Here is a 27,709-nt window from a genome sequence, read left to right on the forward strand (position 1 = left end):
AGAGCCAGCGCTGGCTCATTTCCTCCTGAAGGATAATTTCTGAAACATATATAGAAATACAGATGATTATGTATAGATTAAAAGGGGTAAAGGCCATAGGTTGTGTGTTTTATTTAAAGAAAGTGAGGCATAGCGACATTTGAAAAGTGTTAGGACTGTGTTTTGTGTGTTTTATTCGAAGAAGGTGAATAACAACACAGTTGAAAAGTGTAAATACCATTGTTTGTTTGTTTTAAAGAAAGAGGCAGATTCATGTGTGTGTCCCCATAGTGTGTGTGATTTAAACAAATTAAGGAGTAAGAATTGTGTTTGAAAGCCTCACATATTCACCTTTTTAAGGTGGAACGGAGAAATCAAGCCTGGTAGCACACAGCAAATATAAGTGTTTCACTAATAGGTAGATGTTTTAGTGACATGATGTACACTTGGTGGTGTGTTTTAAATGGATACAATGGGAAATTAGAAGTGCTTCAAATGAGTGTTGTTTATAAAAACTAGCGCTAGCTTTAGCTTCACGTAGCTGTTTAAGGTGGAAATGAGTATTCAAGAAGAAGCTGGACAAAAACGCAAATAAGACTCTTAAACTGACCCATTTAAGGTGGAATTAAACACTTGAAGACGAAAACTGTGAATAATTGATTGAATAATACAATTGTTGGAGTGTTTTAAATCCATAAAGTGGAATAACAGTTGCTTCAAAACGTTTCAAATGCTAGAACGCTAGCTTCAGCTCTTACGCAAGAACCAACTAAACGGACACGTAAGGTGGAACGAAATGTTTGACTATGAAAATTGTGAATAAGATCTGCCTCCTAAACATTTGTGGTAGAAAGGTAAATCGATGAGTAACACCAGCCTTGTCTAGTCTAAATATTTCAAGTGGATTTGGACAGTAAAGACTTGTAAATGCAGGGAAATGGCGGCCGCATGTTCACTTTTTGCGTAGATAGATGTTTTAGTGAAACGATGAACACATTTCTGTGTAAATGTGTTGATTATGGCACATTCTTCTTAGCGATTACGGCCCGAGTTCTTCAACTCGTCTCTTGTTCGTTCAGTTTTCCTCAAACCGGCACCTGCTCGAGCTTCACTTCCGGGAGGAGGCAGACAGCTCTCTCCACTGTTTTGAAACTGTATTGTAGTTCCGGTTTTAAACGCTTGGTGTCAGTATTACACATTGTTCAATTAACAGTTCAGCTGGAATTGGGGTAAAAAAGTAAGAGATTGTTGCTCAAGTAGGTTCTGTTCTGTTTGTTATCATTTAGCCTTGAAGACTTTAAAAACTAAAAAATGGAAAGGTTTGGAAACTGCATGTCTTTGATGGATTACATTTAAAACTAGAAGGAAAACCAAAGAATCATTTTTTGTCACAAAAAAACAACAACTGTTGAGCATTTAAATAAACAAAACGTATTTGATTTTTTGTGCTTTATTGTGCTACAGACTAGAGCCAAGGCTGAACAACCAGGCCTGATTTTTGCTTGGAATATTTTTTTACAAGATGTAAAAATGTGAAACTAGAGTAAGATTTACTAAATGGAAATAGGAGATGCGCACTGCTCCTTTTTTACTCACCCTTCTTCCAATTCTGAAGGTTTATTCCAAGAAGGGCAGGTTAATGCATATTCCAGGCCAAGCCCAACTCTGGATCAAAAGACTAGCGCCCTCTTGTGGCTGTCTCCGAGCACCTCCTTATTTCTACAATCACTGTCCTTTCTCTCAGCTCCACTGACCACACAGGAGCACTTTGTAACACTACGATTACACACTGTAGTCCATAAAAACAATACCTGTCTTGTGGTGAGACTGATCATTGAAGGACAGGGTGAAAGGGGACAAACAAAAGTATGCATAGCAACAGATGGACTGCAGTCTGTAACTGTCAAACTACACAGTGCTCCTCTGTGGTCAGTGGAGCTGATAAAATAGACGGTGAGTGTAGGAACAAGGAGATGGCCATGATGTCACGGCTGACTGCTGTTTCCAGTTCATTTGTGTTCCTGACATCAGTTGTGGCACTTTCACATTTCACTTTCTCATTTAATTTTTGCATCATTCTTCCCACCTACATCACTCAGCAGGTGAAGAGCTGATATCCATTGTCCTCAATGTTCTCACAGTTGTTCATCTTTTGTTTTTTAAAGTAGTATGAGAACTACAAGAACAAATGGTTTGAGATAAAAGGTTCCACTAGATATATATTTCACATTCTGCAGAACCACTGAACATTAATATACACCCCAATGACTTTGGTGAAACTATAGTTTTGCCTAAGCACTAAACAAAAAAAGAAAAAGAAAAACAGGGCCTTGATGTAAACGTTTAATCTTAGATTTTGTTCGATGACCACATGGTGTCGCTGTAACTCAGTTATTTTATTAAAAAACAAAACTAGCATCCATCCGTACTCACTCTACCTCGTCACTTGAGTGTTTTCAGTTTAAAAAAATGCAATGAACTCAAACAAAATTCTCTTTAATATTCTAAAAACTCTAATCAGTTCCTTTTAATGAGAAGCTGTGATGTAGAAACTGCGGAAAGAACTGGAGCCTGGAACAGGAAAATGCAGAAAACAGCCATTGTGTATTGCAATAACCATTTATTGTTCTCATCAGACAAATCTTTACAAAACATGGCGTACATACAACATGGGAGAAAAAGTGACACTTTCAAAACAGCTCAGCTGACCCTTGCCATCGCGTCTGACTTCTAACATCTGGACTAACTTCCCCATCCTGTAGAGAAATATAAACGTGTGCGACCCTTTCCACAAAAATAAATGTTCCTCTCACTGTTTTTGGACCCGTCTATGTTCCTAGGCGCCTGTGTTTCCCCCTCGAGTTGTAACTTGCACTGAACAGGACTTCAAATTAACCATGTCTTAGTTTGAACTTCACAATATTAGCAACATTGCATAGCTCACTGAGGCTAAGCTAACCACGGGCGGGTGCATTCCTACTGAAAAATCTCTTCCTCGGTCTCATCCGTACAGGCTCTAGGAACACATATGCTCTGTTCATCAGACTTGGGATGTACTGAGGACCTCTCAACACCAGTTGACTTTATAAAATGAGTTGTGGGAACATTGGCTGGTATTTTAAGGAATAGTTTTGTCAAACGTGACACCTGCTGTATGATGCCAGCTGAAGGATGCTCATTAAAACCTGCGCATTTAATTACAGACCTGTGTGTTTGATTCACAGCTGTGGTTTAAGATCACCCCGAGTTTAAAGACCAGTCCAATGGCCTTGACTAGGAGCAGTTTGAGAAAAATGACATTTCCTGGGTGACTTTCACAAATGCATCAGAAACCAAGCATTCAGGGCTGTCCACCTTTAATATCAAACCTTGATGGAAAGTTTGTCTGACTGAGGTCTCAGATCAGACGCGTCAGACACTATCATGTGTGTACAAGACATAGGAAATAGTCCAAAAGCCCTAAAATGGCCCCTTTTTCTGTTTTAATCTGAACTCTGATGTGATCATGAGTCCCAATGTAAGAATAAGTAGTGGGTCACTATGGTAACAACAGTGGGTGCACATAGGTGCCAGTGTAAAACACATTTCTTTTTCTTCTTGCTTTTTTTTTTAAATACAAAAAAAGACATATTTACAAAACTGTACAAACACGGTTCATGTACGAAAGTGGAGACGGTGAGGGGGGGGGAAAGAATTACAGAAATAAATGAGTACAACAGCACAGCTGAGAATATGAAGAAACTAAAAGAGGACCCACTGAAAGATGTTGGGGAAAGCAGTGGATGAAGCTTTGTGCAAATCAAAAGCAGCAAAACTGTCACTAGATGAAGACTAGTGCTGTTCAGTGAACACTTAATATCAATCACAAGTGAATTCAAACTTCTTTTTGAACCAAACCAAATAAGTAAAAAAATAAACAGGATTATGCATCAGAAACCTCATGAACCAAAAGCTAGAAAATGGCGTTAATCAGTTCCATAACAACCCAGAGTAACCACTGAGAAAGTTTAATTACATGACACTGGTTAAAAAATAGGATCAAAAAGTACAAACAGAATTAAAAACGGGAGAAAAAACCCTCCTCTAAACAAAATAATCCACATATGATTTGTAATGTCTGACAGATCCTGGCGTTTTTAACCACAGCACATGACACAAACAATGGGTTAATCGAGAACTATACGTCGTTGCTCTCGGGTTTGTTGTGTTCTTCTGAGGAACAAAGGGTTTTTTCCTCTGATCTTTGAAAACTGGCAGTGGGTGTTGTGTCTGACAGCGAACTGTTGTGTCTTAGAGAAGCTTTGTTTTTTTTCCCCCCTGGGAACAAGGCTGAGAGAAGAAGCCATTTTGCGTCAGAATGCTGTCACCGCTGCTAACGAGCTAAATCTGCCAAGCTCTTGGGGCTGCTGGAGAAATCCCTCTGAGGAGAACTGGGCCCGTGGTTGCTCCATATGCTGAGGTTCTTCCTGCACGTGTATGAGTGTCATATGTGCCTTTGAGCTGCCTGTCATCGATGGGGAGGAAAGTCTGGGCACTGATCTGTAAGCTATCAGCAAGTGCTCAAAAGCAACATACAGACCTAGTTCCTTTCGAAGTATTTGTCAGGTGTGTGAACTAAAAATAGTGTTCATTTGATGAGAGATCGGTGTCTCCAGGTATTCACACTAAGGATTGAGGAACACTCCAAATAGGGAGTTTTCCAATTCAAATATGCTGGCATGGTTGTTCAAATAATAATTACATTATGTACAATGACACAAAACAAGTTTGACTTTAAAAAACAAGACCTACAAGACACTGTCTTTATTTGGTTTGTATTTTTTTTTCAGGAGTCCAGCAGATGGACTCCATCGGTTCCCCTGGGAATAGGTCAGGTTGATCTAGACTGCGTTGAAGGTCTAAAAGCTTCTACACACTGCTCAGACAAACTAATGAACTCATATGACACGTCGAGCACTTACTGGCACATGCTGGTACGTTTCTGCCTACCGGACCGAGCTTGAGTGAAGCTCTTTAACTGAGCTTTCCATGGATTGTCACTTCTCGTTTGTTGGAGCAGTGCGCGGGAGCCCTGAGGGCGGCATGTAACAGAGGGGTTCATGGAGTGGAGTGAGGAGGAACGTGTCTAGACCTGTGTTGAGTAGGAGCGGTGGAGGGTGGCGTAGCGTCCGGCGGTGTGGGCAGCGCACTGGTGAGTGTGCGGCTCAGACGGCTGGTCTAGACTTCGCTGGAAATGGAGCGAGACGGTATGAGGACATCGGGGGTGGCGGGGAACCGATAGGGCTGATGGTCATGTGATCTCAGTGAATGAAGATCCCCTTGGAGTCTGTAAGGGTGAAGAGAGAGAGCGTGAGAAAGAATGAGAGAGAGGTAGAGGGAGAGACATAGAGAAAGACAGAGATCATGGCCGATAATAGAGGCGACCAACAGACAAATGAAATCGGTGAGAAAAGAGTGCGATGGCATTTGACAAGATGATCAAATCAAAGGCAAAACTGTGGGACAGAGACAGATGGCTTTATGTTCAGACAAAAAAAGGGCCATAGATAAAGAAGGAACAGAAAGAAAAGATGGTGGTGTCTGAACTGTGGACGACACTAATAGCCTCAGATCATTTTAATTAAAGCAGGCCACCTCCAGACACTCACTACTCCAGACTCTCAGGGGTGCTGCATCAAGATCAGCTGAAAAACGCTGACTCACCCTGCTCATACCAGAAAGCCAATCAGCAAAACAGTGCTGATTTACGCTAGCTGATGGCAGAAATGAATCAAGTCTCCATGCTTAAAGTCCTCCATGATTACCATTCATTTCTCAGGCTCCTACAGTTTTGGGCCTTCTGCTTCGATGACATATGTAACACAGGCCTGGCTTTAGTTTCCCAGAGGGCCGTTTGTAAGGTTTATGCACTGGTAGTCATTTTCAGGGCTTAAAATGGTGCCCTACTTTGAAATCAATTGCTTCTGAAACCCCAGCACTGCTATTAACAGAAGCAATTGTAGCTATCTCTGAAGTCAGCTGAGGATTATAATACCATAGGTTTCCTCCATTAGTGAAAGACAAGGAGAGGTCCGGGCTATACAACAAGGCAGTGGGGTGGCAGGGTTGGTTTTTTGGCGGTCAGGCGGGGGCATGGGTGTGCAGGAGGGGGTTAGCGGATCTTTTTGGGTCCACTGGGTCAAAAACAGTGGGGGACAGGGGGGTCGTGTTTGGCCGCCCTGTGTGTGCAGTCCTGCCTCTCACCCGCCCCCACCCCTTACCTGAGTGCCACTTAACTTTTCGAGTGGACTCTCCACACAGGGCAGCGCCACCATGGGCATACCCAGCACAGACTCAGGACGCTGTGGTCGCACTGGCGGTGGAGGGGGTTTTGTCTGCTGAAAGTTGTTGATCACACAGGTCACCTTGTAGTGAGAGAGAGATAGAGAGAGAGAATTTTTGCAAATAAACACATGATATATATGAACAGAACTACCAATAAATGCACACATTTTGACCTCCTACATTTGCTGAATAAAAGTGTGGAGTGAAGATTTAAAAATGTAACCGAATTCTCCCCACAAACACAGAGCAGGGCAGAGTCACACTTGGACAATGAGTGCAGATACACAGTATATGTTCCTAATCCAGTGATCGTTTAGTGTATTATAGTGGAACAGAATACATCGTGCATTTATTAAAATCACTCATTCATTCATTTATCTGTAACTGCTTATCCAGTTCAGGGTTGCGGTGGGAGCCTACCTGGAATCATTGGGCGCAAGGCGGGAATACACCCTGGAAGGGGCGCCAGTCCTTCACAGGGCAACACACACACACATTCGCTCACACCTACGGACACTTGAGTCACCAATCCACCTACCAACGTGTGTTTTTGGACTGTGAGAGGAAACCCACACAGACAGAGAGAACACACCACACTCCTCACAGACAGTCACCCGGAGGAAACCCACGCAGACAGAGGGAGAACACACCACACTCCTCACAGACAGTCACCCAGAGCGGGACTTGAACCCACAACCTCCAGGTCCCAGGAGCTGTGTGACTGCGACACCTACCTGCTGCGCCACCGTGCCGCCCTTATTAAAATCTGAATCAATCAGAATTATTTTGCCAAAGTATATTGGACATACAAAGAATTTGTCAAGCACAGAGGCTACTAACATTTATCAAACTAAAGATACCAAGAATATAGAATAAAGAAAATGAATCATGTGCAAGGGACTAAAATGTCATATGTCATAATATATACAGGGTGGGCCATTTATATGGATACACCTTAATAAAATGGGAATGGTCGGTGATATTAAATTCCCAATAAGTTTACTGTGTCACATGATCCTCTTCCCATTGAAAAAACAAAAGTTGGATCCAAAATGACCGACTTCAAAATGGTCACCACCCATCTTGAAAAGTTTCCCCCCTCCCATATACTAATCTGCCACAAACAGGAAGTTAATATCACCAACCATTCCCACTTTATTAAGGTGTATCCATATAAATAGCCGCCCCTGTACAATATAAAATATTATTATATATGCTCCTGCAAAGGACTGGCGCCCCCTCCAGGGTGTGTCTCTGCCTTGCGCCCTGTGATTCCGGGTAGGCTCGGGGCCCATCGCAACCCTAGACTGGGTAAGCAGTTACAGACAATGAATGAATGAATGAATGATATATGCCAGTCTCTGCACTCATACTATGAAATGTGCTATAAAAACTATTATATAAGATTTAAATACTGTACAGTTGTGCAAGTATGCAGATATTACAGAGCAGATATAGAGATATAGGTTCTCAGGTTTAAGTTTAAGGTTTAAAGTGTAACGTGTCCTCTGTTGCTGATTAGTGCTTCAGCTTTGGGAAAGAACCTCCTCGTTTTGATGGTCTTCTGCCCGAGGGAAGTGGCTGGAAGAGGTGATGTCGTGGATGAAAGGGTTCAGCTATAATCTTTCCAGCATGCTGAATCACTCTGCTGTAGTAGATGTACTAAAGTGTCAGCAGGCTAAAAACCAGTGATCCTCTCTGCTGTTTTGATTATTCGCTGATATTTGGCTCGTTCCTGTGAGGCGGAGGAACCAAACCAGATGGTTAGAGATGTGAGGATGGGCTTGATGAACGCTCAGTAAAACTGATCTGAATCTGCAGCTGAGGAAGAGCATACTTTGCTGTGTTTTCTTGGGGATGGAGATGACATTCCTCTCACACTTCAGGTCCCCAGAAAAGGTTGTGCCCAGGAACTTGAATGACAGTCACAGTGGAAGGCACAGATCCATTGAGGTTGAGGGGGTTTCATGGGAGAGTTGTGACTGAAGTCCATTACTGTCTCCACAGTTTGAGTATTTAGCAGCAGGTGGTTGTTGCTGATCCAGGAGACCAGCTGCTTAATTTCCTTCATGCAGGCCGACTCATCACCCTTGGTTATGAGACCCACTACAGATGTGTCATCAGCAAACGTCAGGATATTCATTAATGGCTCATTTGAGGCACAGTAATTTGTGTAGAGAGGACACAACGTCGTGGTACTCCGATACTGAGGATCCTGTTTGGCAGGAAATCTATGATCCATTAGCAGATGGGATCATGCACAGACTCTTGAGAAACTTTGACCTACAGTAGCTCTGGCAGTATGGTGTTAAAAGTTGAGCTGAAGTCCACAAACCGAACTTTAGCTATGTTCCAGGACTGTCGAGATGCTGTAGAGTGTAGTGCAGGACCAAGCTGACTACTACATTAACCTTTTTGGCACCAGTTGTTTTTCTGAATTTCCGAAAAATAGCTAATTGCCAAATTTGAATGATTATTGCTTTCTAAATACTTGGAATACATTAAAATAATTGGGTTGTTTTTGTAAAAGGACACTTTAAAAAGTATAAAAATGTGTTTTTTGATCCTAATAATTTACATATGCTTCCAATTAACTCCTAAATGTCAAAAATGTAGACGCTCACAGTTTTGTTTTGTTTTTTCACCTTAAATGACTCTAGAGACATCAACAGTGATCCACATGTTGATTTATTTATAGAACTTTACCAGAAAAGGTTCTGAGTGTTCCCAATATATTTATTTTGATATTTATTCAAGTCTAAATAGAGGATCACGTAGTATTTCATAGTAATTTTGGGATTACGTGGTATTTTGGGAATCGAAATTTGTTTTTTCATGTTTCATGAATTACTCCAAATACACATTGCATGGTTTATGTTTGGGCCATTAAAAGCCATTTTGGGCATTATTAGGTTCTAACAAGCAGAAATTGACTTATTAGGAATGTATATATTAGTCCTTTTTGAAAAACTATGGTAATAAATATCCAAAGTGTTAAAAATGGTGTCAAACAGAGCTCAATCACCTTGAATAAGGCGTTAAATGAATGGTTAGGCAGGTATTGCCTGATAAATGTGCATTTTCTATTATAAAACAAAGTAAACTTCATACAATATATATATTTTTTAAATAAGGATTGCACATGGTTTTCTTGTGGCAGATTTCTCATCATCTGTCTTTATGTTTACATACGTTACACTTCAATTGAAAGATCACAGTTCCAGCTTTCATTCATGCAAATATCTTAAAAAATTAAAAAGTTATAAAGCAGAGAATGTGACAATTACTGCAGAGGATCCAGCAAATTTTTAGTAATGCTTAGGTTTGATTGGACCAAATGTTTGAAAACCTTCTTGACTACAGAGATATGGGCTACTTGTCTTTAGTCATTTATTCCATTTATTTTGGGAGATATTTTGAAGCATGTAGGAACAGAGCAGAGTTTCAGTGATTTGTTAAAGATGTTGGTAAAAACTGGTGCAGTTGGTCACAGCAGTATTTTATGGTGCTTTTACACGGCATGGATCCTACTCAACCAGGCTCGGCTCCTTTGCTTTTTCACTAGCCAAAATTTGGTACCTGATACTTGGAACCAGGTACTTTTTTCTAGTCCCTACTCACTTACGGTTCCAACCGTATACTAAACTGTGACGCATGAACCTTTCAGAGTGCTGACTGGCCAGAAAGACCTCTCAATCACCATGAAATGCAGAGCTCCAGCACAAACTATCCACTAGTAAAATCTCTGAAGTTACAGCAGCTCTCACATTTGCTTTTATCTGCCTCAAAATGGCAGCTCGTAACTTTACCCCAAAGTGTTTTGAAAAAGTGGCAGGCGAATATCTACAATCAAAAGCCAAACATGCAACAAAGAAAACTGATCTGTGAGAATTGGGGCTCAGGGCCATGTTCAGTCCAAAAAACAAGAACACCACATGGTTTTCAAAGCATGCGGTTCTGGTGAGGGATGGGGTGTTGCGATTCAGACCTGCAGCAGAACTCATTCAGGTTGATGGTGAGCTGGCGGTCATTCAGAAGGAGGGGAGACTTGCTTAGGGTGACCAGATCTGAGATGGTGGAAAAGAGGACATGTCTCCGGGGGGAGGTGATGATGAGGTCTCACCCCTCGCTGCCGTTGTATTCTTAGCTGAACCTGTGTGTGCTTTCAGGTCCTTTACACCTTTATTTGCTACACAAAACATGGGAATTTAATTCATCTAAGAACTTACATTTCCATTTAGTCATAGCTGCTCGAGATGAGGGTGGGTACATGAGCTTTGCCTGACGTAAACAAGGACTACTGACGTGCAGACTGACCAATTAAATGTTTACAGAGAAGGTTATCGACCAATAACGGTAGCTCTACAGTCAGACCGTCCAATCAGAAGATTCTAGGCTACTTCACCACGCCCCCTTCTCACTCAAGCGAACCAATCGGAGTAGGGGAGGGAGGGACTAGTTTGTGAACGAAACTTCTCGAAGTTCTATGTAAACTCTAGAAAAACAAAATCCCAGACATTTGTTAAATTCTGCCCGGACATATTTTTAAGTCTGAAAAAGAGGACATGTCCGGGTAAAAGAGGACGTCTGGTCAACCTAGACTTGCTCTCTTTTTAATCTGTGATATCTTGGACACATTTCCAGACGGAAGCTGGGTTGTTAGAAAAGATGAAAAGCCAAGTTGCTGCTGAGTATTCCTTTTCTCTGCTTTAATCTATTTCCCCATCTTGTATTTGGTCTCTTTAAAGAGAATCCTGTCCCCACTCCTGAATGCTGCATCCTTTCTCCTTCAATGCTGTCAGAGTTAAACTGAAACCCATGGTTTGTCGTTGCTGCATTTCACCTGTGCAGTAGTTGTCCTTGCTGAAATGCAGTTGTCCTTGCTGAAACTGATGTATGACATCACTGTGTGTGTATTCATCTACACCGTCTGTCACTTTTTAAAGGCCTTTTGTGGATTCAAAGCAGTCCTGTACCTTTTCAATGTCTCCAATGGTCCACCTCTTTACTGTTGTGTGGACAGGCTTGTTGGTCTTGAGTTTCTGCCTCTACGTGGGGATCAGGTGAAGGGGAGTGTGGTCAGAATGACAAGTATTGTGCACAATAGGCATTTTTAACAGAGGTGTAACAGTGGTCCAAAATGTTCCTTTCTCATGGCACAAGAAACATGCTGTAGGTACTTGGGGATTTCTTTCGTTAAGTTGGCATTGTTGAAGTCACCAAGAATGACATTCTCTCTTTACTTCTACTGTCTGATCAGCCAGCTGTTTCTGTGCATCGCTTATGTGCAGCATTCACTGATGTAGATACAGAGTCCTCCCCCTCTGGATTTATCAGTGAGCTGTTCGTCTCTGTCCGCCCTGTGTCCACATTTAGAAAGCCAGGTCTCCATGAAGTAGATGTCTACCTCTCTTCCGCCTCCTTTTTAAGTTGAGCAGGGTAAGCATTCCCGTCAGGAGGATTTCCAAATATTCTGAAGGTTTTCCAATAAACTCAGGAATAATATCAGATGAAAGTTGTCCCTGAACGCGAGCAACTGTTTTCTGCTCATACTGACTGAATTAGGTGTACAATAGACACCATTAACAAAAACGTGTCTCACTGTAGCTGCCATCTGTGACGCCATCTTGGAAAGATTTACCTTTGTGGTTAATAACTCACTGCTTTTTCCAATGCTGATAAAGACTAGTCTAATATTTTACATATTCCTCATTGAGTAAAATCAAATGTTTATAGTGCTGGCAGAAACTAGCTTTGACACTTTGAAAACCATTAAAAGACCTTTTCTGATAGTGCAGTTAGAATGTAGGGCATGTCAACAGCAGGCACTGATCCTCTTTAAATTCCACTTACACCCTGCCACACCAAGAGCTGCTCTCACCAGAAACACAGCGATGGCTCCTCCAGTGAAGTAGCCAGCTAGGACATCTGCCCAGTGGTTGCGATATTCAGCCACCCTCACCACTCCCACCAGCATGGCTAGGCATAGCAGGGTCAAGCTGAGTGTTGGCTTTGTCAGGCGAGTGCCCTTCGTCCTGAACACCAGTGTCACATACATCTAAGCCAAAAGACACACATTATTGTCCATGTAATCTATTTACTTTAGAAGATTCATCTCTGAACATAAGCTTTAGTCTTATTTCCTAATACATTTTCCAAATATTCCCCATCCATTCCCCAATCATTCCACACCTGATCCAGCTCATGATGGGCTTTATTATTATCAGTGAGGTAAATCGAGGATATAGGGGCATTGAAAACTGGAATTTCTTAGTTACTGCATTCAGAATCCCTGGAGTATTGTTTAAAGGACCACTGCGTAATATTTATTCTTTAAAGCTTCAAAGTCATTATGATGCTCCACTGATTTGTAACAGGGAGAATAAAGTCTCTGTCATGACTACTCTGAGCTCAGCACCACTGAAACTACACTATGTAACTAAGAAATTACCCCCTCCTCTTGTCAGTACAGTACTGACAAAATTAGTGACACTAGGTGGAGCCCCAAAAGCAAAATAACCCAACAACAAAATAGTACCATGGTGTAACGGGACGGCTATGTACAGGGGAGACTCTGATAGCAGTCCTGGTAGAGCTTACCAAGAGGAAAGACTTAAGGGCAGAAAAGCATGCTTGGCACACGGTGGGAATCGAACCGGGGTCTGATTCGGGGTGAGTGTACCAATGTACTATGTAGGAGACAGTGGTGCTTGTGACTGTACGTTATAAACCCAATAAAGGCAAGAAAATAGTAGAACTTCCAACAAAAAGTTTTTTTCCTAACAACAAAGGAGAAAGCAAGGCAGTGAGACCAAAGTCCCAACAGGAAAATTCTCTCCAGACTTCTGGAGAAACGAGAGAAAAAGAGCTTGTGAGTTGATTTAACTCAAAGGGTAGAGAGTTCAAAAGGAACCAGAAAGATTCCTTCTTGAGGAAAATACCAATTTACCAGTGCAGTCTGGTTCAGAACAAACTCAAGACTCTGCACTGAAAGAGCAGCACGGAGGGCTTATGAAGTGTCAGCACCAGCTGTTCTCACTTGGGCTGATTACTAGGCATCCTGGAGCGTGGGCTCCCTCTAGAGGTGGGATGACCACAGTGCAGGCGGTCCCTTAAACTTGGAGTGTTATTGTACCACGTAAAAGCCTTAGGTTTCTCAAATTTGGGTTTTTAGCATTATAACATTTAAATTTAAATCGATCTAAGTACACCATCAATGTTCATAACTCATGACAGGAACTCTACGCTCTTCCACATAGTCAACTAATACTGACATGCACACACCACTTACCACAGTGTACACTGCCGAGTACACGCTCAGTGCTGCATCCTTGGAAGGGAAGGATTTGCGGGCAGATGCCACTATGAGTGGGTTCCCTGTGCAGGCCCGGCGCTCTGTGATGTACTGGAGATTTGACTGGCAGCCCAGCGCTGTGTAGTTCGGTCGGCAAGCTGAGAGGAAATGAGGTGTCTGGTTACCTGTGACCACTTGCCCAGCATTTGCGAAAATAGTGGTGGTGAAAAGACCAAAGGAGTAGACGCCTAAGAGAATATACATAAAACACAAAAGGAGAAAATTAGAATATGGCGGTGCATCGACAGTTCACATTTGATTTTGGTGCTACTGCTCCTGCTGTTGAAGAAAAACGAATTTCTTTAGGGCAGGTACTGCAAGATCAAACTGGGGACCACAGACATACACCGATTAACCATAACATTATGACCACTTCCTTGTTTCTACACTCACTGCCCATTCTCTCAGCTCTACTGGTTCTACAGGAGCACCTTGTAGTTCTACAGTTAAAGACTGTAGTCCATCTGTTGATCCGCATACTTGTAAGCCCTCTTTCTTACTGTTCTTCAAAGTTCAGGACCCCCACAAGACCCCCACAGAACAAATTTAAATTGGGTGGAGAATAATTCTCAGCGCTGCAGTGACACTGACGTGGTGGTGGTGTGTTAGTGTGTGTTGTGCTGGTGTAGAGTGGATCAGACACAGCAGTGCTGCTGGAGTTTTTAAACCCTGTGTCCACTCTCTGTCCACTCTGTGAGACACTCCTCCCTCGTTGGTCCACCTTGTAGATGTAGAGTCAGAGACAGTAGCTCATCTGTCGCTGCACAGTGTGTGTCGCTCGTCCTCTAGTCCTTCATCAGTGACACAGGACGCTGTCGGCTGGATGTTTTTAGTCGGTGGACTGTTCTCAGTCCAGACACTGAGGGGTTTAAAAACTCCAGCAGCACTGCTGTGTCTGATCCACTCTACACCAGCACAACACACACTAACACACCACCACCACGTCAGTGTCACTGCAGCGCTGAGAATGATCCACCACCACATCACACCTGCTCTGTGGGGGTCCTAACCATTGAAGAGCAGGGTGAAATGGGGCTAACAAAGTATACAGAGCAACTTGCAGACTCCAGTCTGTAATTGTAGAACTACAAAGTGCTCCTGTATGGTCACTGTAGCCGAGAGAAAGGACAGTGAGTGTAGATTGTGAACTTGATTGTACTGTATTCAGAGAACACTAGTGAGATCTGGTAGTGTTATTGTGTTATTGAATGATTAGCTCTGGATCACAAACTCCACTCCAACTCATCCCAGAGGTATTGCATGTTGTTCCATTAATTCAGCACAGTTCCGCTGCTACACAGCCCAAGTGCTAGGGGCTATACCCCTATATACCCCTTTAGCCCAAACTTGGCACTGGGTACGATGACCTTAGGCTAAGGTGCAGTTGCAGAATGGCCATTTTCATGTCATTTTTTTCTATTTTTATCTTTTAATTATGAAGCAAATTCTTTGATTACAGTGGATGTCTTCAAACCTATGCACATTTGCTACATGGCAACATTTTTTTATACTCTCATAATCAGTCCCTTTTAGTCATTAACTGGTCAGTGACCCCCTTCTAATACATTTTAACACAACAGAATATATCACTGCATTTCTTTAGATTACTAGAGACAGGTATTTGAAATCATTAGTGCTTCATAGTGGAATAAATTAACTGGTCATCCTGATGATGTACTTTGGCCTTTATTTAATCAGAGTAAGGTCAATGATCAGGGTAAATCTCTGTCATGGACACTACGCTGGAATAAGGAGTAGCAGACTGTCATGGATCCCGAGCTGCAGCCCGCCTAGAGCAACATGTCATTTAATACCATGTTCAGGACCACAAAAGCACCTGTCATGTGACAGCAATGGATATGAGGCTCTCTTTCTACCCACATAAGATCCACGTAGATAAGAATCTTGCAGAACATTTTTACCAATAGTGGCTAACACTATTGAACACAACATAGAGCTGACACTGTCCCTGTTACTCTATTAACAGAGTTACCAGAGAAAGGATTTTACTTGGTCATACAGATAAAACATTTCCATTTCAAATGTTCTTCTACCAACTGGCCACAGAAGCGCTTATTTATAAATGTACACTATCATTTATCATCAGAGACATGGAGGACAAACTGAATCTTTCTAAATTCAACTAGCTTCAGTTTTATTTAAAAAGAATACAGAATCAAAGCATTTAGTTGATGCTAATTATATTTGCAGACAGACTTCCTGTATTGTTATGTTAGTAGGAGATACAAACATTGACCTTTGCTGAAGAATGTTTCTAATTCCTGATCAATGACATTGCCATTCTTGCTTTTATGTTACTCCGTTACCTAGGAAGCGTATGATGCGTCTCAGTAATGGGTTGAAGTAGCAGCAGTCCGCTGTGACGATCGTCTTCTCTTGTGTGCCCTCTGACTTCAAGAAAAATGCCATCAACTCACCAGCTAGTATCTGCCAAAATAAAAGAGAACGTCCATTTATTACTTATTAAAAACTTTTTGTTTATTTACGTATTTGGGCAACTGCAGCTAATGTAGCTTTAAAGCTGTATGAACTTTCGACTTCCCAATTAGTGGAAAAAGCACACCCCAAAACGTGCTAAAAGACATCAACTTGATCAAATATGTGAGTCTTGAGTAGCTAACGACCATTCAAATCCAGTTGGCTAACACACTAACAACAACCTGTCAGCTCCTCATTATCCCAGAATGCACTGGGAGTGGTCAGACCCCTCCGTGACGAGTAGCAGTTCATTAATGAGGCTAAAAATAACAGGAGTGATGTGGAGACCGTGTCAGTCGGGGAGGAAAAGATTGGCTGGAGAGGTGATGACACGTTGTCATAGTCGATTGTTGACACATCCAGAGTGGCAAAGCGGAACATGGGGAGATGTTTGCACTCGGCTGGAACATTGCATTCTGTTACTAGCTGTTTGACTACAGCACAGAGGACTTTCAGTATGTTTTCATTGAGTTACCAGGGTTTTTCTTTCTTTTTTAACTAGATTTGTCCAGATTCTAGTGCTATTTTCTGTGTCTCAAGGCCATCCATCTGCAGTTGAGAATCGATGTGGGCTGACATTCACTCTCCTGTAAAAGGACAGATGAAAGACTGTCTAATGGTTCATGTGAACCAGCGAGCAGAACGGGTAATCAAATGAGAAAGAAGCAGAAGAAAGAAGAGAAGTTAGTATACAGTTTGCATCTAATAGAAAATAGTCTTGAAGGACAAAGAGACGTGATACTTCTCCACTCCTCTGATGTCCCAAGTGGTGTCTCTCTCTCTTTTTACAGTGTAAAAGACCTTGGGTATTAGAAAGGCGCTGTATATGTGCAACTTATTATTATTACTAATGGCTACTTTTTGCTTCAGCAAATTGTAATAGATTCATACTTCTTTGTTCCAACAACTAACAGAACCTTCCTCTCAAAAAATGCTCAGATGGAATTGATTTATTCTTTATCTAAAATATAACTAACAACGCGCTTGGCTCTATCTACCTAATTTTCTTTTAGATCGTTTAGAAATTTGTACTATTTGTTTCCAAACAATATGTCATTTTACAAGTATTTAGATAAACCATAACTGATGGTTTTATTAAAAAAAAAAATGAACTAAAAGAGGGCCCAATAGGTCCTTTCCCTTAAAGGTGACATTTACGATTGTAATCAAAAAACACTTTTTATAAAATTCAGAAGATGTTTCCTCGCCATTCGCTAGTGCTCCAGTCTGTGCTGGAAACCAGTCTAATGTGTTTACGAAGGACCCAGTGTCTGTAAATGAGTTTAAAAAAAACAAACTGGCTTGGCCCTGCATGCTAGGCTTTCTCTCTCCATCTCTCTGCTCATGGCAGAGGCATCTGGAGTGTTTTTAGACATCGGAGAAAGCTCCAAACATTAAAAAGCATGAACTGAAATGCTCATAACTTCTTTATAAGTGGGTAATATTGAGTTATTTTTGCTGTTTTGGATCACTTAAGAGTCACTGCTGTCTAAACAACTACCTGCATTACTGAAAGGGCCACAAAACGAAACAGCTTGAGTTACAAATGAGTTTCTGTGGTAATTCAAACAGTGAATTAAAAACTTACAGACTTTAAACTTCAGCCACAAACATCGTTATGTTCCCCCTCAAACACCACCTTAAAAGATGCTTAGCTCCTGAATGTAAATATCCAGAGAGAACTATGTTTACCCACAATCATAGACATTCCCTTTAAGTTATCACACTGCCGATAGAAAAATGTTACATTGTGTATTTCACGGTACATTTACACTCTTTCTATGGTTGTTATTTTAGAAAGTTTCTTTTACTTCTATTGCTACCATTTCATTTTCTTAGAGGAGGGGTTACGGAAAGCCTCTCCAGTTCTGCAAGGCAACCACAGGCATTTACTGTCACACACACAAACATAGACACATCATTGATGTCTGATCTCATTTAAACCTCTCTGTCACCGACTCAGCTGTTAACACTGTAACCTCAGCTGACAGTATTTTGGCTGTAGGCTAATGCAGCTCCTAGATCAGTAACTCACCATCACTATTCATCTTCAGAATGTGACTACAGGCTCAGGAGGCATCGTCATAGTAACGGTGCCAGGACGGGGCATAAAATCCGCACTGACATCAAACACGCTACCTGAGACAAGGCCAGACGTCAGAGATGAGACGGCAAGAGACAGAGATGCGGCGCTCGGTTCACACGCAGGCACAGCACACACACTAACACATCTAAGAATAGAGCTTGACCACTGACTCAGGCTGACAGACTCTGACATCGCCGCTGAATGGAGCTGGAGATGGTTAAAAGGTTACAGATAGAAGGATAGAGAGAAAACGCATGGCTCCAGTCTTACTCAGGGCCTAGCACTGAGTCAGTCAGAGGTTTTCACTGCGCACTTGCAATCCTGTACTTGTGAAGACATTTTGTTGTTAGTTCCATTCAGTTCTATATTTATGTTGATTTTTTTCCCCGAAAAATGATGCCCCAAAGCAGTTTCAAATGTGGATCCAAACTTATAACGAGCCGAGGGCAACAATGGCAAGAAACACTGATTAGGGAGACTTCTACACATGATTTACACACCTTATTCTCTCCAGAAATGTAAGCGTAAATATATTTTCATTCTTAAATATACTGAAAACTGATACTGTATAATAATTGTTGATATAAAAAAACCTTATTTTTGCACAGTTTTGAACAACTACTGCTTTCATATGTAACTCTCCACTATGAGTCAATGTCAAAGACTGCTTTTAACCTTAAACTTTGTTCATGAAATGGTGCAAAACTGGGCTTTCTGGCATGAAATGATGTTTACAACCATTTCATCTAATATTCTGTGTGGGTGATTTTAGAGGTGTGGTTACAATCATCACCACTGTGAGAAATTCTGACTTGGCGAGGTTTTACTTCATTTCACACCACTCTAAGTGACTTGGTATAATGACGTTATTCAACAGCTATTTATAAATAAACCTGAGGAATTCCTCTTAGAGCTGTCATTCACAAAACCTCAGCTGAGCTAAAAGTGAACAACACAGAGTTTCAGTATATCAGTCACACAACTTCAGAGGAAGGGATGCAGTCCTAGTTTTCTACAGAAATCAGAGCTCCTTTTAACATTTTAAGTGAAGGTTGTGTGTCACACCCTGGCCCTGTTCTGTCTGTTGTTCCCACCATGTGCTTATTTAGCACATGGCTCTGTTTATTATTGTTCATGTCTCTGCCCTAGTCCCGCCTTAGCTCCACCCACTCATCGGTGTCTCTGCTTGTGATTGTTGTTCCCAGGTGTTTTGTATTATACTCTAGGTTATAAGCCCTGGCTTGAGTCTTAGTGTTGGTCAGCCATTTGTAGTTCACGTATCCCTTGGTATTGTAGTATTGCTGTTATTCTAGGGCCTTCTGTTTCTTTGTATCTCTCTGTCTTGTTCTCTAAGTATGTCAGTTTAGCATGAGCTCTGTGTTTAGCTTTAGCATGAGCTCTGTGTTTAGCTTTAGCATGAGCTCTGTGTTTAGCTTTAGCATGAGCTCTGTATTTAGCTTTAGCATGAGCTCTGTATTTAGCTTTAGCATGAGCTCTGTGTTTAGCTTTAGCATGAGCTCTGTGTTTAGCTTTAGCATGAGCTCTGTATTTAGCTTTAGCATGAGCTCTGTGTTTAGCTTTAGCATGAGCTCTGTGTTTAGCTTTAGCATGAGCTCTGTGTTTAGCTTTAGCATGAGCTCTGTATTTAGCTTTAGCATGAGCTCTGTATTTAGCTTTAGCATGAGCTCTGTGTTTAGCTTTAGCATGAGCTCTGTGTTTAGCTTTAGCATGAGCTCTGTGTTTAGCTTTAGCATGAGCTCTGTGTTTAGCTTTAGCATGAGCTCTGTGTTTAGCTTTAGCATGAGCTCTGGGTTTAGGTTTAGTATTAGCTCTGTGTTTAGCATTAGCTCTGCATAGGTCTGTTCAAGTTAATGCTTGGCGTTTTGTCTTTAAGTTTTTGTGTCTGTTAAGTACTTGTTTTCTAGTTTTAGTATTTTTTTTATTTTATTTTTTTTGTTATAATAAAGTATTCTCCCTGTGTTTACCTCTGCCACCCCGTGACAGTGTGTTCACTTTGTAAAAGCAAATGTTCCAGCTCTAACTCTAGAAGTGTCACATACAGTACCAGTCAAATATTTTGACATGTCCACTCAGGGAGGGCTTTCTTTGTTCTGGGCCATTTTAAACATTGTAAATGTACAGCCAAAAGTTTGAACATCTCATTTAATTTATTTATTTTTTTGGTAAATCAATGTGGACGACATTTAAAAATATGAAGGAACATGCATGGAATTATGTGTTAAACAAATATATTTTAGATTACTCAAAGTAGCCCCCTGTTGTTTTGATGACAGCTTCACACACTCTCTCCGTTCTCTCAGTCGCTTCATGAGGTCGTCACCTGGAACGGTTTTCAGTGAACGGCTGTGGCCTCGTCGAGAGTTAATCTGTAGAACCGCTCCCTTCTGAATGTGTCTGAGACTGTAACTGGGGTGGTGCAGAGGTAGGGGCTGGTACACAGCTCTATACAGTGAACAGCCCTATGCCACAAATGACTCATGAGAAATAGTCCAAATTGTTGCCTGGTACTGTATGTATTTTTGTGCATATCAATAGGAAAGCAATAGGTTTCTTCATCATTGCTTTCAATAGTGTAACCTGGAAGGGCGTAAAAACATAAATGAGCATAGACTAAAAGCATGTTGCATAGCTAATAATAGTAGCAGCCACATTTTGAACCCTGAGTGAGGTTTGTCCAGTTTCAGAGATATACATATATAATATTTACATTATTTTTATCACTATATTTCTCAAACAAAATTGTGAACAGAAAACTAAAAATGATTCATTCATCTGTAACATGTTCATCTTAATGAGAGTTACAGGGTAGGTCCAGGGCTTATCTGGAGCCACAGTGCACAAGGTGGGAACAAACCTTGAATGGGACACCAAAAATGCAAATTATAATAGCAGCTGTGACAGTTTCAATTTCCAAGTCCATAAACTGTTCTGAATGGCTAAGAACTTCGGGATGAAACTGCACAGAAAATCTGAGAGAGATCATGGAATGTTTGGTGAGCAACAAAAATCGGGGAGCTAGCAGTACAAATCTGAGCAAGCTCATATTTATATTTCAACAGCAACCAAACTCTGAGAGGGCTCCATTAATAGTGATTTCACTGTTTAAAAAAATACTTTTGCCATTATAGTAACACCATATAGCTGATGCACAATTTTAGGTGGAAGGAAATGTTATTTTTAAAAGTGGCAAAATATATTTTATGTTTATATTTATAATGAATTTCTGTGGTTCAGATTTTATTTATTTCAAATTATATTCCTATAAACTGTTCTCACAGTGTGCTATTACCATAATAATGAATATAAGTTGAGATTCAGGTGGCTACTAGGACTACTTTTAGCTATGCAGCCCACTTTTTCATTTTCAGTCAGGGGCTTTGATAATGAAATATTTTACATCTAGCTGGTTTCATCCTTCTAAAATAACAATTGATCTGAAGCTTTGGAGGCTGGAGATCTGTCATGGAACAATTGTTAAAATGTTCCATCAAATTGTATATATCTCACTGAGGCCTGGACTGTTTGCTGGCCATGTCATTGCTTTAATATGCCCATGTTATCACCGAACCTATTTCCTCTTGACTGAACGAGTGTCCAAAATTCAATGTACACAATTACAGTTTTGGTGTTAGTGCTGGTTTTTGTTTGTCTTCTCTTTGTGTAAATCCCATTTCATTCAGCTGTTCTCTTACAGTCTTCTATTTTCAAGACATTTTGCTTTGATTTGGGAAACAATACGCCAGTTCTAATTTAACTGGATGTATTTGTGATAGGGATGCACCTTGGAGTAGCCGATACCGATATTAACAACCGATAATTGTGTCTTTTTGTAAATAATCCTTTTATCTTCAACATAGAAACTTTACATGGGAAAGAAATCTTGTTAATTTTGATGATGTCAGGTCACTGGCAGTTTGTTGGTGGCTGGCTTCAAACATATCAAAAGAAGCATGTGCTAGTCTTCACAGTTTGTCAGCATGGTTTTGAAGGTAAACTTATTCCCGGATAGCAAAGAGTATTTGGTCCCAATCTGGCCCATCTGCTGTTCCTTATGGCCCACATTTGGCTTGGAATTACAGCAGTGACTCATGGTGAGTCTGGCTACCTGAACTCAGCCGCAGCTTCACTGGATGTCAGCTGGATGTCGATACTGGGACAAGTCTATTCCACACAACAAAACAAAAGTGTCTGTTTTCTGGGTTGCTATTTACTTTAAGCTTAGTTTTATTGTACAGGTATTTATATTAGGACTTGTCACTCAGTGTATTCTAAAAATGATTAGTATCTTCTTTGAGTGTGAAAGATATGTTGTGATGAGTGTGTGGAGGTGAAGTATCGAGGCCTTAGGGTTTAAGGTGTTAAAGCAAATTCACATTGAATTAAAGCAAAACATTTTTTTTATCATAGGTTGTCATAGGACAAGCCTTTTCTTCAGTAGCTGTACATTTCTGTATTTATAATTTTCTATTTTAAGTATATTAATAGTAGTCCATGTATATTTTCATCAAAGATTTACTGCTGGTGCCGCATTAATGGTTTCTATGGGGCGCTAATTAGTGCAGCACCGGGTTTGTTTTTGAGAGCTAGGGCGAGAGCGGCTCTAAAGAGGCTCTGAGTGAGTGAAGGAGAGTGTTTGAGCGAGGGTTTGTACTTGTTTATCATCGTTTCAGTAATAAATTCAGACGCTGAATGACTCTGAATATCTATTTTCTGGCACTGTGGTGGTTGAGAGTACCTTTCTGTCATTTAACCGTGTGTGTGTGTGTGTGTGTTTACACCACTATCTGTGCGTGTACTGATCTTCGCTGATATTATAAAATTAGTTTTCACCACAGAGACATTTAATCCCAGAAACTGTGGGAACAAAGAAGTCCACACAGCAGACACAGTTGTGTATTTACAGGCTTCAGTGCAAATGCAAAGCACAAAAAAGGCACCAAGTTATCGGCTAAAATTCCGATATTTGACCGATAACAAAAACCCAAAAAATCCACATATTTGCAAATAATATATCGGCCGCTGATGTATCGTGCGTCACAAATTTGTGGCATTGCTTGCGTTTCCTCTCCCACAGCCAGTCCATTATATGATGACATGTAATGGACTGGCACTTATCCAGGGCATGTTGCTCCCTTGTTCCCAGTAATACAGACCCTGACCTGTATTATGGTTATTAAGAGGTTACAGACAAGAGATGAATGGGTGGATGGATGTTTACCGGATGCTTAAGGATCCGAAAATATTCAGCTGTTTAACCCAAATTGTTTTGTGTCATGTTTGATTTGTTTATATGCTGCGAAGTATAAAAGCTGAGTGAACATTCTCTTACTGCGGTGAATCTGTTATTTCTGCCAGGAGTAGTGAGATGAAGGTTTTTGACAGGTGCGTGAGTGAGTGTGTGTGTTCATGTCAGTGTGAAAGATTTTCCTTGATGTGTGCATGCTTAATGAAAGTGTCAGGGTTATGTGTGTGTGTGTGTGTGTGTGTGTGTGTGTGTGTACTGTTTCGGTGTGAGTATAAGTAATGTGGATGATGATGATGAGATAGATCCTCAAGCTCAGCTCTGAGTCAGTCTAATGGACGGTCAGGGTCATGCCACCATCAGAGATCTCTAATGCAGGGCTCTCTACAGCCTGATAAAAGCTGCCTGTTCAGACCTGATCTTGAGCTCCAGTCAGGTCCATGCCTCTGCTGCTGATAACGCTACATCACCACAAGCTTTGTTTTGCCAGTGGGGGGTTCAGGAAATCCACATTTAGGGTTCTGATTGTAGCTGCGGTATGTTCTTTAGGGGCTGGAAGGCAGATCTGTGATGACAGGGCCCTCCCAAGCTGTTCTGTGATGTAAATCAGGTTCTGCCAAGTGAGACCCTTGGTCCAGGCGCAGTAATCTTTGCGTAAACTCTGTATACTAATGGAGTCAGGGTTGGACCAAAGATAAAACTACTTTAATAATTAAACAGATGTATTAATAAAAATTATTGTAGTTATTTATTTAAATTATTTATATTTATGAGTTAGAATTAGGGTCATATTCACACACATGCACTCTTTACTCCACGTGGTACAGTGGTTCTCAGTCCTGGGCCTGTGCGCTGATGCCACTACTGAGCTAAATAACAACCCCTTCCTTAGTTGAAGGTGTGTGTCGGTGTGAGGGGGAGAACTACAACACGCAGGGCAGAGGCCACTAGCACCAGGGTTGAGAACCAGTGTTTTAGTTTAACGTTTAATAACTAATTATTTGAAATCTTAAAATATTTCAAAAAATGTTTTCACTTCTTTTTATCTTTCAGAGAAATTGGATAAAATACGAGATTTAAGAACAAAATACGTTTTTATTAACGTTTTGTGTTGTTTTAAGTTAAGACGGTAAATATTAGACTTAAGGAGCCATACTCAGGTTTTTAAAGAACATATTTTTCAGTTCAAATGGTGTCTAAATGTTGTTTGCTACGCACCATAATTTTGTTCCGACAGCGGGAAATTGTGTAAAAAAAAATAAATTTGGCTCAGTTAGGAAAGTCAAAGGCAATGTTGAAGGGAGTTTTTAAAACCCATTAGAGCCTTAGGGGATTACAACAGAAATTAAGGTTTTGTTGCCATAATTGTTTCCATGGCAACTTTTTTTTGTGTTCCATTTTTATAGATGTAAAGCACACAATGGAACTGGCTTGTCATTCACTCACACACTCACAGTTAGGCATTGTACTATATACAGTGGAGGAAATAATTATTTGATCCCTTGCTGATTTTGTAAGTTTGTCCACTGACAAAGATATGAACGGTCTATAATTTTAAGGGCAGGTTTATTTTAACAGCGAGAGATGGAACATCTAAAAGAAAATCCAGAAAATTACGTTATAAAATATATACATTTATTTTCATTTTGCAGAGAGAAATAAGTATTTGACCCCTCTACCAAACATTAAGAGTTTTGGACCAGTTAGAAGCTCCTAATCAACTCATTACCTGCATTAAAATCAGCTGTGTTAAACTGTCACCTGTTCACAGACTCAATTAATCAGTCAGACTCTAACCTCTCCAACATGGACAAGACCAAAGAGCTTTCTAAGGATATCAGGGACAAGACCTTAGACCTGCACAAGGCTGGAATGGGCTACAAAACCATATGTAAGATGCTGGTGAGAAGGAGACAACTGTTGGTGCCATAATAAGAAAATGGAAGAAATACAAAATGAATGTCAACTGACATCGATCTGGGGCTCCATGCAAAATCTCACCTCGTGGGGGATCCTTGATCATGAGGACAGTGAGAAATCAGGCTAAAACTACATGGGGGAACCTTGTTAATGATCTTAAGGCAGCTGGGCCCACTGTGTAGTCAGAGGAGACAAAAATTTAGCTCTTTGGCATTAACTCAACTCGCTGTGTTTAGAGGAAGAGAAATGCTGACTATGACCCAAAGGATGCCGTCCCCACGGTCAAGCATGGAGGTGGAAACATGATGTTTTGGGGGTGTTTCTTTGCTAAGGGCACAGAACTACTTCACTGCATCAATGAGAGAATGGATGGAGCCATGTACTGTAAAATCCTGAGTGACAACCTCCTTCCCTCCGCCAAGATGTTAAAAATGGGTCGTGGCTGGGTCTTCCAGCACGACAATGACCCAAAACATAAAGCCAAGGCAACAAAGCAGTGGCTCAAAAAGAAGCCCATTAAGGTCATGGAGTGGCCTAGCCAAGATCAAATAATTAGGAACACACACAGGAGAGGGCACCAGTCCTTCACAGCACAACACACACACATTCACACCTATGGACACTTTTGAGTAGCCAATCCACCTACCAACCAGAGCACCTGGAGGAAACCCACACAGACACAGGGAGAACATACCACACTCCTCACAGACAGTCACCCGGAGGAAACCCACGCAGACACAGAGACAACACACCACACTCCTCACAGACAGTCAACCTACAGGACCCTGGAGCTGTGACAGAGACACTACCTGCTGCCCCACCGTGCCGGACATTGATTGGCAAAAAAGCAAAAACAATCAGTACAGACTTTAAACGGAATCTAAAGTTAATATATAATTGATTACGCAGCAAAGTGTGTAATTGTTAACATATATAAAATTATATTTGAAGTCCATTAGAAACCATAATGCATTTTCTTTCCATTCTATGGCATATGTCAGTGTAGTGGATATGATGAATGTGTATTAATTTCTAATACGAAATTGTGACTTTCTGAAGATGTGATTTGATATACCCAAACTTTAGCTCGTTTCAGAGACATCTCTAACCAAGATCGTAAGGTGAGATAAACCTCCAGAGCAGGCCCGTAAAACCCCCTCCAAAGACCCTTTTTATGAGTTAAGAACCCCCAGGGTCAAGGAAAGAATGCAGAGAGACACAGAGACTCAATCTTGATTGAAACCCACAATGCCCTCTTTAAAGGACACCTTTTTAAAGACTGTTAACTCTAAAAGACTCAAACATCCCAAAGTTCTTACATGGAAAACAAGTTGTATATGGGCACAACTGTTTGAAATTAATCCCGTTTTGACAATCAAAATAGGTGGAATTAATTTACATGTGTTTTAAGTCATTTTTGTTTATATGAATTTATGTAGAACCAAGGTAGTCACATACTATGTGTTTAGTTAATAATTATAAAGAAACATGGTTATCTTTTTCTTAATTATATTACTTTGTGTTAACATATAATCTTTTATATTGCAAAGTATTCACTCAGGGATGGTCAAGTCTTTGTCTTGTCAAGTGTCATAAATTCTATGTGATGCCACTCCCAAGGTACAGGAAACAGCCAATCAGGAGCAAGAAAAGCTCCAATTCTCCCTCATTGAGGACGAATCAGGTATTCGGGGCGGGTTTTCTAAACTCTAGTTAAAAACCTGTGGCGCCAAATGACACAAGCTTTTTCCAGCTTTTGAGCTTTGTAAGGTTTTTCGAGCTTTTTGGGCTTCTGCCCCTTTTTCTCCGATGTTCGACTCTTCACTTGAAGGCTCCAGACACTTGGGGCGTTGTCTCTTTTAGCTTTTTCAAGGCTAAAAGAGTAAAATGACCTGAGTTTTGGAAATGACTCTGCAGGCGTCAGACTCATGGCTTTCTTAAACAGTCTTGGACCTTTAAAGCGTGGTCCAGATAGAAACTACAGATTAAGAAGAGCTATAGTTTAACGCTAGCAAAATTTCAACGCCACACCCAGAGCATGAAAGCAACCTTAGACCTCTGACCCTCCAAACGACGACAACGCCACGAAGAGGACTGCTGCACGCACCCTCAGAATGACCCTCTGAGATGTGGAAACCTGCACAGGAGAGACCTGCATGGACGTGCCTCTCTCTCTCACAAGGCAGCAGATCAGCGACGACGAAGAATCCCTACAGAGACCTTCAGAACACCACCAGCTCCGACGGCTGCGTCTGAAAGCCTCGGGAGAAAATGAACGCCCGCG

General features: G+C 41.1%; 1 protein-coding gene across 2 annotated transcripts in view; it reads right to left on the reverse strand.

Moving 5' to 3' along the window:
- Positions 1-2,610: 2,610 nt before the first annotated feature.
- The window catches only part of plppr2a (phospholipid phosphatase related 2a), an 87,986-nt gene continuing 62,887 nt past the window's right edge, over positions 2,611-27,709 (reverse strand). Inside the window, exons 4-8 of one of the 2 annotated variants that reach the window (XM_066642147.1) lie at positions 15,985-16,105; positions 13,595-13,845; positions 12,185-12,361; positions 6,256-6,383; positions 2,611-5,305 (exon numbers count right to left, since the gene is read on the reverse strand). In XM_066642147.1, the coding sequence (XP_066498244.1) occupies positions 5,197-5,305; positions 6,256-6,383; positions 12,185-12,361; positions 13,595-13,845; positions 15,985-16,105 (786 nt within the window). In that variant the 3' untranslated portion in view covers positions 2,611-5,196. Of the gene's footprint in view, positions 5,306-6,239; positions 6,384-12,184; positions 12,362-13,594; positions 13,846-15,984; positions 16,106-27,709 lie in introns of both variants that reach the window. The other variant, XM_066642148.1, reaches the window with a different exon arrangement.

This window comes from Hoplias malabaricus, chromosome 13, assembly GCF_029633855.1.
Source record: "Hoplias malabaricus isolate fHopMal1 chromosome 13, fHopMal1.hap1, whole genome shotgun sequence".
NCBI classification, from domain to species: Eukaryota; Metazoa; Chordata; class Actinopteri; order Characiformes; family Erythrinidae; genus Hoplias; species Hoplias malabaricus.